The 13,418-nt window shown below is 33.9% G+C and overlaps 1 protein-coding gene across 5 annotated transcripts in view; it reads right to left on the reverse strand.

Annotated features, from left to right (window-relative positions):
• Window positions 1-13,418, reverse strand: part of DPP10 (dipeptidyl peptidase like 10) — an 830,517-nt gene that overhangs the window by 285,313 nt on the left and 531,786 nt on the right. For all 5 annotated transcript variants that reach the window (XM_087435067.1, XM_087435066.1, XM_087435064.1 and 2 more), the window contains one exon: window positions 12,172-12,246. In XM_087435067.1, the coding sequence (XP_087291193.1) occupies window positions 12,172-12,246 (75 nt within the window). The remainder of the gene's footprint in view (window positions 1-12,171; window positions 12,247-13,418) is intronic.

Below are 13,418 nucleotides of genomic sequence, written 5' to 3' on the forward strand. Positions count from 1 at the left end.
GAGTTTATTATTAATAGAATTATTTTAAATATTAGTGTGCCCCAAGTATATGAATCTTAGTAGTTTGGACAACCCCAGGACGGGATCATGCACTCCCACAGACTTCTTAAATGTCTATCTGTAATTGTAAAGCACTGAAGTATTAAGGCCCAGAATTTAATTAGATAATTCACTAGAGAAGAGTTACTTTTTCAGGTAGCAGTGCATGCAGGATTCATTTTACAGTGATTACTTCTTAGTTAAACTAGATATTTATCATAATGAGGGTCTTGTCTACAGAGTTACAGACTGGTAAGAACGTAAACTGAACTGAAGGTATCCAGCTCTGGAGAATAACAGTTCTGTTCTTTTGCAGAGCATCCACTTTGGAGGACAGACACCAACACAGCAACGTAGCACATGCATAATTGATTTGTTCCTTCTGTTAGACATAATTTAAAAGATTCATTCAGTTTTACTTTTCTATTCAGAAAGAGCTTATTCTCATGAAGATTTATGTCCCATCATGCATAAAGGACAGTTCTAATTATGCCAAAACAACAGGAAATTTAATTAAAGTTTCTGACCTCAAACATAAGACATAATAAGGAAGTTGACAATGTAAAATAAATAGGTAATTTAACTATTCATTAGTCCATTCAATATGTATTTTAAACCAAATAAGAAAACTATAAATGAGAATTAGTTGAGTTTTTAAGAAATATGGTTTCTACGTACTTCTCCTTTGTCTTAAACAAAGGTATATATAAGAGACTATCGACTTTTCAAAGATGGCTTAAAAATGCAATTGTTAAATAATTCAATTGGACCAATAATTTCAAACATATTGTGATAATATATAAAATAACTGATTTAAATGGTTAAATTCAAACACTATGATTTAGCATGACACAGAGTAACAGAAAAAATAACTTTGATCAAATACTATATGACAATTCTTAACCACAAATATTCTGATCATCAAGATTTCATAATATCTAGATTTCATCATATTTTGGAACACTTCTTTCCCCTTTAAAATATTTCCAGATTTATGGCATCAAAATGCATCCTACAATGATTTAGTTGGCTATTTTTGAGAAACAACTTCTAAGAAGCAGATACAAAAATAAAACGTATAACTATTAAGTTTGGAGAATTTTAATAATGCTACTTGAGTATAGCAAATAGTGATATGCAATACAAGTTCCATTTATCTTACAATTACTTAATTAGAATACAGTTGATATGATTTCAGATGAATGGGAAAATAATTATTCCAGAGTACAGAATAATCTATGAAGATATATAAGAACTTTTTCAAATGGTGGTATGATCAAAAGACCAATGGCTTTGGGGCTAGAAAGCAGGGCTTTTGTCTCAATGCTGTAACTGTGAAGTGGGGACCTTAAGTAAGTTAGTTAGCATCTCTAAATCTCCTCCCTCTGTAAAAAATGATATCACTGGCCAAGAAGTAAGGACTTCAGGGGGTTTAAATTGACAAACACACTTCCCACATATGAGGCACTGTTTGAGTACTCAGCAAAAGTTTGTACCCTCTACTACAAGCCCTTTTTTAAATAGTTGTCAAAGAAGACACAAGGTAATGGATAGGAAAACGAGTGATCAGAGAAAAAATCCAACACAAAAATCTATTATTCATATACATATTTTTTATAATCCAATCAGCAGTAGAATGAATAAACTATGATATAGGCAGTGGAATACCATACATTAGGGAAAATGAACAAGGGACTATCCATCTATTGAACAATATGGATATATTTCATGAAGTTATTGTTGAGTCAAAGAAGACATACACAAAATAGTACATACTGTATAAGTATATACATGTACAAAAACAGACGAAACGAATCTGTTCAAACTAATGTGTTGAAACTAATTAAGTTGAAAACTTGAACAGTGGTCTTTGTGATGGGCAGTAACTGGAAAGGAGCAGGGTAATATCTTGCTTCTTGATCTGGGTGATGGTAACAGGGATGTGTTCAGTTTGTAAAAATTCATCAGGCTATCCTCATCATATGTGCATGCTACTGTATGCATGTTACACTTCAACAAAAAATTTAAGATGAATAACCTGAACATAAACTCACATATTTTCCTCCAAATTTCATGTACTCCCCACTAAGCCACATATAATTAAAATATAATAGATTAAGCATCAACTTTGAAGGGTAAATGAGGACAGACCAGTGTCCAAGGTGAGAAAGGAATAGCTAAACATTAAATCCAGGATGAAATTTTGAAATGCTAAAGAAAAAAATGGTAGATCATCTTTCCTAAAGGATACTTTCTCTAAATCATTGTCATGTACATGGTTAAGTTCAGGTTCCTTAGGTCTTTTCTCAGGTAGAGCTCTTGGATTTTAAGGAATCAGTTCCTCTAAACAGGTGGTTCTCAATCTTGAACATGCATCGGAATCATGAAGGCCTGTTAAACCACAGGGTGCAGGCCCCATCCCCAAAGTTTCTGTTTCATTGGGTCTGGGCAGGGCCCCGGAATCTGCCTTGCTAACAATTCTCAGGTAATTCTGATGCTGCTATTCTGGAACCATATATTGAAAACTACTGTTCCAGAAAAAAAATTTTTCCATCTGAAGTCATATTATGCAAATTTGGGAATCTTCTTTGTATCTGTATTTTCACCAATAAAATAACATCAACTACTATACAGAGAAATTGTAAGGAATAAAGTATAGAAGTACAGACTTGGGCACAAAGTAGGAGCAGTATAAAAAAAGCAGGTTTTATTTTTATTTCTAGTCTTTTCTTTGTTTGGAGTCTGGAAAGTCTTCAATAGGTAGAAGAGACCAGTTCACTTAAATTCAGTGGTCTATAACCCCAGCTGCACATTACAATCTCCTGGGGAGTTTTTAAAACACCAGTGTTTGGGCTATATCCCAGACCAATTAAATCAGGATTTCTACAGGGTGAGTCCTAAGCATTAATAATTTTTAAAACTCTCCAGGTGATTCTGATCTGCAGCCAAGATTGAGAATCACTGCTTTAGTCCCACAAACACCGACTAAATGTTTCCTATGTGCCGTTCACTTTAGAAAACTCTGTGGGGGTTAAAATGCATGAAGCAAAGTTCTTGACTTAGGGTCTTATAGTTTAGTCAAGGGGATATACTTATAAATGGACATGTTTAATATAATGACAGAAATGTTAGGATGCAAGTATGAACCAGATACCATAAAGGCATAGAGAAGGGCAAACTACCTTCACCAGGCACTTTATGGAAAAGTTTGCTTGAGGTTCCGGGTGATTAATTCATACATTATGTTTTTTGAGGTTTTCTTTGAGCAACACTATGCCAGGAATTGTGTTAGACACAATTAGAATTGTGATAAATTCTACAAAGGGGAGAGAGAGTACCATGAAACGTATAATAGGGGAATTTGACCAAATCGGAGAAGACTGGAACAGTTTTGATGTTTGGGGGAAATATGATTGAGGTGGCCTCTAAAGAACAAGGAAAAGTTACCGATATGAAGGAGAGAACATGGGGCAGGAGTTTGTCTCCGGGAGAACAGTAGTGAAAGCCCCAGGATGGGAGGGAGCATGGTGTTTTGTGGTACTCTAGGAAATCCCACAAGTGCTGGAAACAAAGGGAGAGGTGTGGGAGGTGACGCTGAAAAGGTGGGCAGGGCCTTGTAGGCTGTGTTGTCACTTTTGGTCTTTTTCCCAAGAAGCCTTGGGAAGATTTTAAACAGAGGACCACAATCAGATTTTCTTTTTAAAAAGATCAGTTTAGCTTGAGTGTGTAAAACTGATTAAAAGGAAAAAGAATGATTGAAGGAAAATCTGCTAGGGTCACAGCATCCTCTCAAACAAGAGATGATGTGAGCGCATTATCCCTCCATTTACAGGACTCCTTTCTTTAACTGAAATATATTTGACATATAACATTGTGTAAATTTAAGGTGTACGTGTTAATTTGATACATTTATATATTGTAATATGGTTGCCATTGTAGCAGTAATTAGCACCTCTATCATGTTACATAATATCCTTTCTTTTTAGTAGTTGGAATAATTAAGTTCTAGTCTCTTAGCAAGTTTGATGATTATAACACAATATTATTGTCTACATTGACTGTACAGTGCATATCCCTAGGGCTTATTTACTGCTCATTGTAAGTTTGTACCCTAAGACAACATCTTTCCTGCCCCCCACCCAGCATCCACTGGTAACCATCATTTTATTCTCTGTTTTTACAAATTTGGCTTTTTAGAATTCCATATATAAGTGATATCACATGATACTTGTCTTTCTCTCCAGGACTCTTCATTCATCCTTACCCCATCCTTTAGACAAGGATGCAGATGTAAGAACGCAGGCTGGAAAACTCCTGCTGAGTTATTTTACATTCATCATTGTTCATAAAGACAGTCATGAGCCAGGGAGAAAAGTATTTAGTGGGTTCTCTTTTTTTGGTCTAATAATGCAGAAAATATACCATTTACTTTATAAATATTTATCTCAAATATTTTTATATCCTAAAAAATAGTTGGATAAACTCAACAGTCTGGATATATGAGGTGGAACTTATTTTGTTTTTGTCGATTTGTTTGACCTTTGATCATGCAAATTTAAGATCTGAAAACAGAGGGAAGTGTTAAAGATTATCTGATTTATTGCTCCCTTCTCCAGTATTTCAGGGGCACCTCCCTGGAGGTTTCTAGGTTTGCTTTGCTTTAGAGTCTGTTTCTGTGTAAAGAGGATCACCAACTAAGATGCCTACAAGGGTCATTCAGGCACTGCAGTTGTGAGAAGTAGGCTGGGCATAAAAGAATTGAACTATCAGAAATATGCCCACCTACCCCTAAGGCACTTCAGCAGAGGCAGCCAGGTTTAAGTTCTACTACTGCCAGTAGACTTCTTTTGGAAACAGGCAAAGCGAGTAAGGAGGAAGGAAGACTCACACAAGATTACCCCAAAGTGCCCCTGCAGCAGGGCAATCTTCTCAAACGTTGAGTCTCTACCTCCCTACATAAGACTCATCTTTCCTTTCAATCATAAATAATCTTTTCTTCCTCTCGCCTCTCCTTACCTACCTCTTTTTCTCTTGTAATGTAGTTAGTGGAGTATGTATGTTAGAGCCTTTACCACACTGTAAGAGTCTTATAGTCAGAAAGCATTCATCTTGACTTGTCCATAGATTTCTACTACAACAATCATAAAACATTCTGAAATACTACAGAGAAGAATGAGCTAGGAGCCATGTTATAGGCCCAAATGATGAGAAACATTAATCTGACCAAAGAAAAAGAAAAGCAACTTCTCACTTTGTTGAAATTAACTTTTTAATATTATAGAGCACAAACAATTTACATGGGGGGAAATAGTCTTCATATTATCATATTAGAATTAATTAATACTTATATATCTCAGAGAAAAGATTTAGCCCAAGTTTGATAGAAATTGATATCAAAACAAAAATTAATATTATTTTGGCTTCTTTGCAAAGTACTAAAAAATTATTGATTTATATTTTACATTATTTATTTGTGATGCAGTTCCTCATACAGAAGCTTCAAAAGCTGTCCATAAATCCATATTTGTAATCATACTTGCTTTATTACTATGGACATTATAATTGCAGTGTTTGTTAAAATAGCATAGTTAACATGTAAAAGGCTAAAAAAAAGTCAGAATCATACTCTTCATACTTTAGACACAACGATGATATCAACTCAAACTCTGAATAAAGCATTTCAACATTGATAACCCACATATTAGTGTTTCAACACCGGGACCCCACAGGTAACAGATAGGACAACTTAGTGTTGACCTATAAAACACCTTCTAAGTTTGGCCTACACTAAATAATTGATATTTGACGCAAATTGAGGACATTGCTAGGGAGAAAACACTAAATTAGCTCTCTTGAGCAGGCTATCCTGACTCCAAAAACCACTGCTAGATCCTTTGTAGTTGCTGTCTCACAGAATTCTTGAGGCAGAATTATTATCACATGCGTTTCTCTTTATACCAGAAAATTATTCAAGACAGAAAGTTTGAGCGAGTTTGAGAAGCATTCATATTTCCCTCTTTTTCATTAAAGCTGTGGGAAAAACTCAGGCTGAGGACAGGTGTGGCAGCCAGTTCACATCGCTCAGTTGTGCTGTGTGGTTTGCTAATACATCAAAGGTGTTCCTTTCGAGTCTTCCGAGGTGACTGGCTATGATTACATTCACTCATATAAAAGACAGGTCTTTTCCATTATTAAGATCATTAGGAAGATGGGTTTTGATCATTTGTCACCATAAACAATTGCAAATAAAATAGAATAAATATTTATGCATAAAAATATATAAAAATAGAAAACAGTACAGTTATCATATTGGTGGGCATTTTTCTAAGTTTAAAGACAAACGAAAACAAAACAAGGTAAAAGATAAATTTTATCAGAAAATTCAAACTTTTTCTAAGTCACAAAATAACTAAACCCAAAAATTGATGATATATTTAAAGGACAATAGAACCGATAATTAAATTATATAAATGGATTTTTCAAAAAATACCGACAATACAAAAGATAAAGGAATGGAGTATATAAATACGTTATTCAACAATAAAAATAATCAAACTGAGATATTAGTCAAACAAATATATATATCTAAATATATGTGTATCTTTACATTTATATGGATACAAATACATGAATATATTTTGAATATATTTAATTTTATATATGAATATATAAATATAGTCAAGGGACTATAATCAAGGAAGCATGCCTGAGGAGACTGATCTGCTTGATAAAATGCTGGACTGTGATGGATGAAAATTTGGGGGACCTTGGAGAGAGTGAGCATATTTTGCACATAGGATGGAAACATTTGGGGTCTATGTTAGCCAGCCTGTAAGATGGTCCCCCAAAATCCTCATCTCCTGATATTCCTCTCCAACACTGAATTACAGCTGACTTGTGTGACCAAAAAAAAAAACATACTGTGAAAGTAACCGTTGACTTCCAAAGATAGATCACAAGGCCTTGAAGTTTCTGTCTTTATTGTTTGCATTATTCACCCTGGGGAAATCCAGGTACCATGTTATGAGGACACTCAAGTAGCAATGTAGAGAGATTCATGTGAAGGAACCTGAACCTCATGCCAACAGCCAGCACCAATTTGCCATCCATGTGATTGGTCTACCTTGGAAGTGTGTCCTCTAGCCTCAGTCAAGCTGTCAGATGACCGCAGCCCCAGCGGGTACCTGATTGCAACTTCATGACAGATCCTGAACCAGAACCACCCACCTAAGCCAGTCCCAAATTCCTGACACATACAAACTGTGAGCAATAGTAAAGGCTTTTTGTAAAGTCACTAAGTTTTGGGCAATTTACCATACCATATTATAAAACTAATACTGACTGTGTGTGTGTGTGTTTGTGTGTGTGTGTGTGTGTGTGTGTATTTGATTAATTCTTAGGCTAATCTATCAAGTTAACAATTACTTTTTCTTTAAGATATAGTTCTATGTTGGTAAAGATGGTAACGTAACAGGCCATACATTGTCTAAGGGCAGTATAAACCAACATAACCATTTTGGAATGCAGTTTTTCAATATCTAACAGGAGCCTTAAAATCTGCTATACTTGGACCTGTATCTCACACAATACACAAAAATTAATTCAAAATATATCAATAACCTAAATATAAGAACTAACCCTATAAAACTCAGAAGAAATCATAGGGGTAAGACCTCATGACCTCGAATTTGGCAATGGATTCTTATATATGACACCAAAAGCATGTACAACAAGAAAGAAAAATAAATAAATCATACTTCACCAGATTTTTAAAAATTTATGCATTAAAGGACATTATATTATCAAGAAAGTGAAAAAACAATCTACTGAGTGGGAAAAAATATTTGCAAATCCTATATCTGATAAAGGTCTACTATCCAGAATATATAAACAGCTGTTAAACTTAACTACAAAAAACAAAACAAAACAAAACAAAAATTAAAATAGGCAAAGGCCTTGAATAGACATTTCTCCAAAGAAGAAATACAAAAGATCAACAAGCATTTGAAAATATGCTCAACATCATTAGTTATTAGGGAGGTGTGTCCAAAACCACAATGAGATACCAATTCATACACATTAGGATAGCTATAATAAGAAGAATAGAAAATAAGAACTGTTGATGAAGATACAGAGAAATTAGAACTCATAAATTCCTGGTGGGAATGTAAAATGGTGCAGCCACTTTGGAAAACCGTTTGGTGGTTCCTCAAAAAGTTAAACATAGAATTATCATATTACCCAGCAATTTCACACCTCAATATATACCACCAAAATTGAAAATAGGTACTCAAAAAAATTCTGTGCACAAATGTTCATAGCAGCACTATTCATAATAGCCAAAAGGTGAAAAAACTCCAAACATTCATCAATGGATGAATGGATAAATAAATGTGGTATATGCATACAATGAAATATTATTCAACCATAAAAATGAATGAAGTATGGATACATACTACAATGTGGATAAACCTCAAAAACATTATGCTAAGTGAAAGAAGCCAGACAAAAAGGTCACATACTATATGATTCTATTTACATGAAATATCCAAAATAGGTAAATCCATAGATAGGAATCAGATTCACGGTTATCAGAGGGTGGAGTAAGGAAGAATGAGAAGTGACTAATTAATGGGTAAGGGGTTTTCTTTTGGGTTGATTAAAATGTTTTGGAACTATATAGAGGTGGTGGTTGCACAACATTGTGAATGTACTGAATGCCACTGAATTGTTCACTTTAAAACAGTTAATTTTGTGTTAACTATTGTGAATTTCAGTTCAATTAAAAATTTGCTATATCTTTTCATTCAGAAATTCCATTTATGGATATAGACCTCAAAGAAATATCAAATTCAGGAAAAAAGGGGACATACACAAAAATAGTTTCAAAACATTTTTTGAACATGGAAACAACTAAGGTCCAACAATAGGGAGAATGTGTAAGTTGTTGGAATCCAGTCTTTGAGTTTTCTAGTTCAGCTCATCTGACTTACAATGAAGATAAAGACAAAAGATTGCACAAGCCAATTTGCTAGTGTGCAGCTATTACTTCCTACTTGAAAGATCATGGGTAAATTTCTAAATCTGTCTGATCCTGCATCTTCCAGCTTTTCTAAGGTCAACTTTTTCCTCTCTGAAATCAGAGTAACAGCGTTTGCCTAAAACAATGCCTAATATATGATAATTCCTGTTTCCCTACTTTTATATATAAAGGGAGATAAAAAGAATAAAATGTACAATATAATTTTAGTGGGTGTGTTTGGGTGGTCAGATTTTGTATGATTGTTTTTTCCCATGATTGTTAATGGGCATTATACCCATGTGCGTGTGCATGCACACACACACACACAGATACATACACAAAGTAATCATACCATTTAATTACTCTAAAACCATCAATGATCCCAAATTGCTATCTCAGTATAAACAATATAGAATCGAATGGGATTCAAGTTCTTTTATAATTTGGGCTCAATCAGATTTACAGGTTTGTTTTTTCTCTCAAAAATGTCAACCTGTTGGCTAGTTAGTCTGAACTGATGCTGTCCCTCAAAGACTTAATGCTGCCTCCATGAGTCCCATGTTGTCCATCCACCTGGAATGTTTTTCTACTCATCTTTACCTATTTGACCTTCAAAGTCCAGCATATGCTTCCCTGTCCAACACGACTATCTTGAACGGAATATTTCTCTGTTCTTTAATATTACCACTCTCAAGACACATGACTCAATGCTGTATTTGGTGGATATAAGTGTTTGTGTCATATCACCTCTACTTGATTGTATTTTTTTGAAGGAGATGGTTTAATCTTGTGTCTACATGTGTGCGCACACACACACACCCTGCATTATGTCTAGCCCAGTGGTTTGCACCTGATAGATGATGAATAAATACAATGAATAAGTGAATGAAGTTGTATTAGTTTGATCATTTTTTACATATTAAGGTAATAGCCTCCTCTCACTTCCAAAGATTGATGGGACATAAAGTATGTTTATTTTTCTTGAAGTTAAGCAAAAAAAAAAGACAAAATATCAAAATAGGTCCATAGGTATATATTTTTGGTGTTAATTATATTCTCATATAATCTGACACATTTTGGCCCAATATCCAAAGTTAATCTATCATTATACATTATATTCAGAGTAGCTGTACCATTATACATCCCCAACAGCAATGTATGAGTGTCCAGTTTCTCTGTATGCTTGCCACATTTGGTATAGTCACTGTTTTTTAATTTTAGCCATTCTGCTAGGTAAGTATTGATATTTCATTGTTGTTTTAATTTGCATTTACTTAGCGGCTAATGTTGTTGAACATATTTTCCTGTGCTTGTTTGCCATCTGTATGTCCTCTTCAATGAAATGTCTCTTCATCTCTTTGCCCAATTTTTGATTGTATAGTTATTTTGTTCTGTTTTTTGTGACTGTAGAGATTTGGGAGTTCTTTATATATTCAAGATATTAGTCCTTTTTGAATATATGAATTGCAAATATTCTCTTTCAGTCTGGAGCTTGTATTTTCGTCCTCATTATAGGGTCTTTCAGAGACCAATGGTTTTTCCTTGTATACACTGTAATTTTGATGTACAGTTGACGAATTCTTTTCCTAGTCCTAGATCCCAAAGATTTCCTGCTATGAGTTTTTACTAAAAGTTTTATCGATTTACATTTTACATTTAAATCCACAATGTATTTTGGATTTTTATATAATGTGAGGTTTAGGTCAAGGTATTTTTATTTGTTTGTTTGTTTGTTTTGCCAATGGATGTCCAATTGCTCCAGCACCATTTGTTGAAAAGACTATCTTCCCTCCATTGAATTACTTTTGCACGTTTGTCAAAAATCAGTCGGGCATATTCGTGTAGGTATATTTCTGGGCTCTCTAATCTGTTTCATTGATCTATGTGTCTATCCCTCTGTTCCAGAGTCTTGATTATTGTAGCTGCCAAAATCTGATTTTTTTTTAAAAAGCTCATTATCAGTTTTATGTAGCAGTCATTTTAAGTTAAAATTCTTTAGATAAATAATATTATTTAAAAACCTGTTAAGAATATTGTAATATTTTTGTTTATAAAAGTCAAGTATTTTTCTTACTATTACATGTGATTTTCAAAGTCTCAATGAATAGAGATAACAGAGCAAAACTTAAGAAAAAGGCCATGATTTACAATAGGAAAAGATGTCTTTGTTTACAATCTCCCTGACTTTTTCAGCATAAATTAATTATTTTCAACAAAAAATATAAACTTGTCTAAAAATATAGCACATAGATATTCCAAAAGACTAAAAACATCAAATAGAAGGTCCTTTGAATTGTGAAATTTCATGTGCTCAAAGGCTTTCAATGCATTATACATGGCTTCCTGCCTTAAGTCTATAAATTTTTATTGTGTGTCTTAAAGCACATAAAACTTTCTTGAGTGATTTCCGATCATTTATTTTCTACAGAAACTAATCTGCTGAATTGCCTTTTCAACTTATTTTGCTTTTTAACAGTGTGAAATATATCTAAGTACAAAATACCCAACAACCATACATATTGTTCTAATTGTGCTGTAGAGCTGACATGGAATAATGAAACACTAATTGCAATTAGAACATTTTATTTGTTCAGAATTGAATCCCTGATTTACCCTACTTTCAGAAGTCTCGATAACCACAAGGCTTATGCTCAAATACTACCAAAGAATCCATTAACCATAACCTGAAACAATGTTTTCACCAGTCCCTTTCCATTGTACACATTGCATGCAGCTCAGGGCACAGCCATTAGGAAACTCCCAAATCTATATATAGATGAAACACTCAAGTATATAGTAAGGCTTATCCTGAAAATGTCAAAAGCCCCCATTTGTTGGATTTGCTAAACTCTGCCAAACTTCCCTCTAAAAGAGATGGGACTTGGACCGCACAGGCACTGGGCAGATTGGTGAGTTATTTGCTAGCCAGGTGTGGAAGAAAAGACATCATCTCCAAACCTCTTTTGTGCAGTATTAGTTGTTAGTGTCCCCCTGCAGCTATTGAATACGCCAAATTTTCTCTAAGAGAGTAGATGATCAAGTAAAACGATGAACTACCACCTGAATGCATCACAAAGAAAAATTTTTTTCAAAGAGGATCTCTCTTTTACCTGTTTGACATCATATGCCAGAAGAACATATTTTAAATCTGGTGAAACTGAATATCTTGATGCTTTGAAAGTTACCTAGAAATAAAAAGAAACAGTTATCTTAAAAAGCTTAATGACAGAGATTAAAATGCATTTAGATATGCAAATATCAAAAAAGATCTCAATTCTCATCATAACACTGTGAAATAGGCATTCTCATTCCTATTATAAATATGTATTTGCATGTATGTATATGTGATTATACAGATGGATATGAAAGCTTGGAGAAGCTACATTAGACATTGCATTAAGAAAAAAATTGCTAGCATATCTTTTGTCCATGTTATCACTTAAAGACTATGTTTCTTAATATTTTCATTATAATAAAACAAAGCAAAAACTCTTTGAACTTCTTAAGTAACCAAAATGCTTTTATATTTGCATGTTGGATTAATCAAAAGGAAAAGAAATAGTGACATTCTGTGGTGTCATGATTTTCTATCTCTATGCTTTTGTTTTCTTATAGGTTGTATATTTATATTTAAAAGAAGACACATATTAAAGACAAAATCTCTTTAAAGGAAAATCTGAGAGTGAAACAGATTAAAACACAAATACATAACTGATCATACTTGATATATTTATACATATATTATACATATATATATATATATATATAACTACACTGTACCTGATTGATTTTGAGCCTATAGTTTTACCATTAAAAATAAAACGAAAGAGGGACCGGCCCAGTGGTGCAAGTGGTTAAGTGCACATGCTCCGCTCTGGCGGTCCAGGGTTCGCCAGTTCAGATCCCGGGCGCGCACCCACACACTGCTTGTCGAGCCATGCTGTGGCGGCGTCCCATATAAAGTAGAGGAAGATAGGAATGGATGTTAGCTCAGGGCCAGTCTTCCTCAGAAAAAAGAGGAGGATTGGCATCAGATGTTAGCTCAGGGCTGATCTTCCTCACAAAAAAAAAAAAAAAAGGAGAAATACATTCAGAATGGAGAAATGATTTCATTTGAAATAGATTATATTTAACTTCATATTTAAAGAGAAGGCAAGCAAATCGAGTCGATGCATGAAAGCCAAAAAAATACAAACAAAAAATAAAATAAACTGCATATGAATTTTAGGCAAACTAGTTTGTATGATTTTTGCAGAGAAATATGTATATAAAAAATTTTGTACACTTTACGTCAGGGCAGTTTCCACAAGACTGTTCTCTACGAAGAACAGAAAAGATTTCTTACTTAGAAATCCCT

This window comes from Ceratotherium simum, chromosome 9 (assembly GCF_057802395.1).
Source record: "Ceratotherium simum simum isolate JZ-2026a chromosome 9, ASM5780239v1, whole genome shotgun sequence".
Taxonomy (NCBI): Eukaryota; Metazoa; Chordata; class Mammalia; order Perissodactyla; family Rhinocerotidae; genus Ceratotherium; species Ceratotherium simum.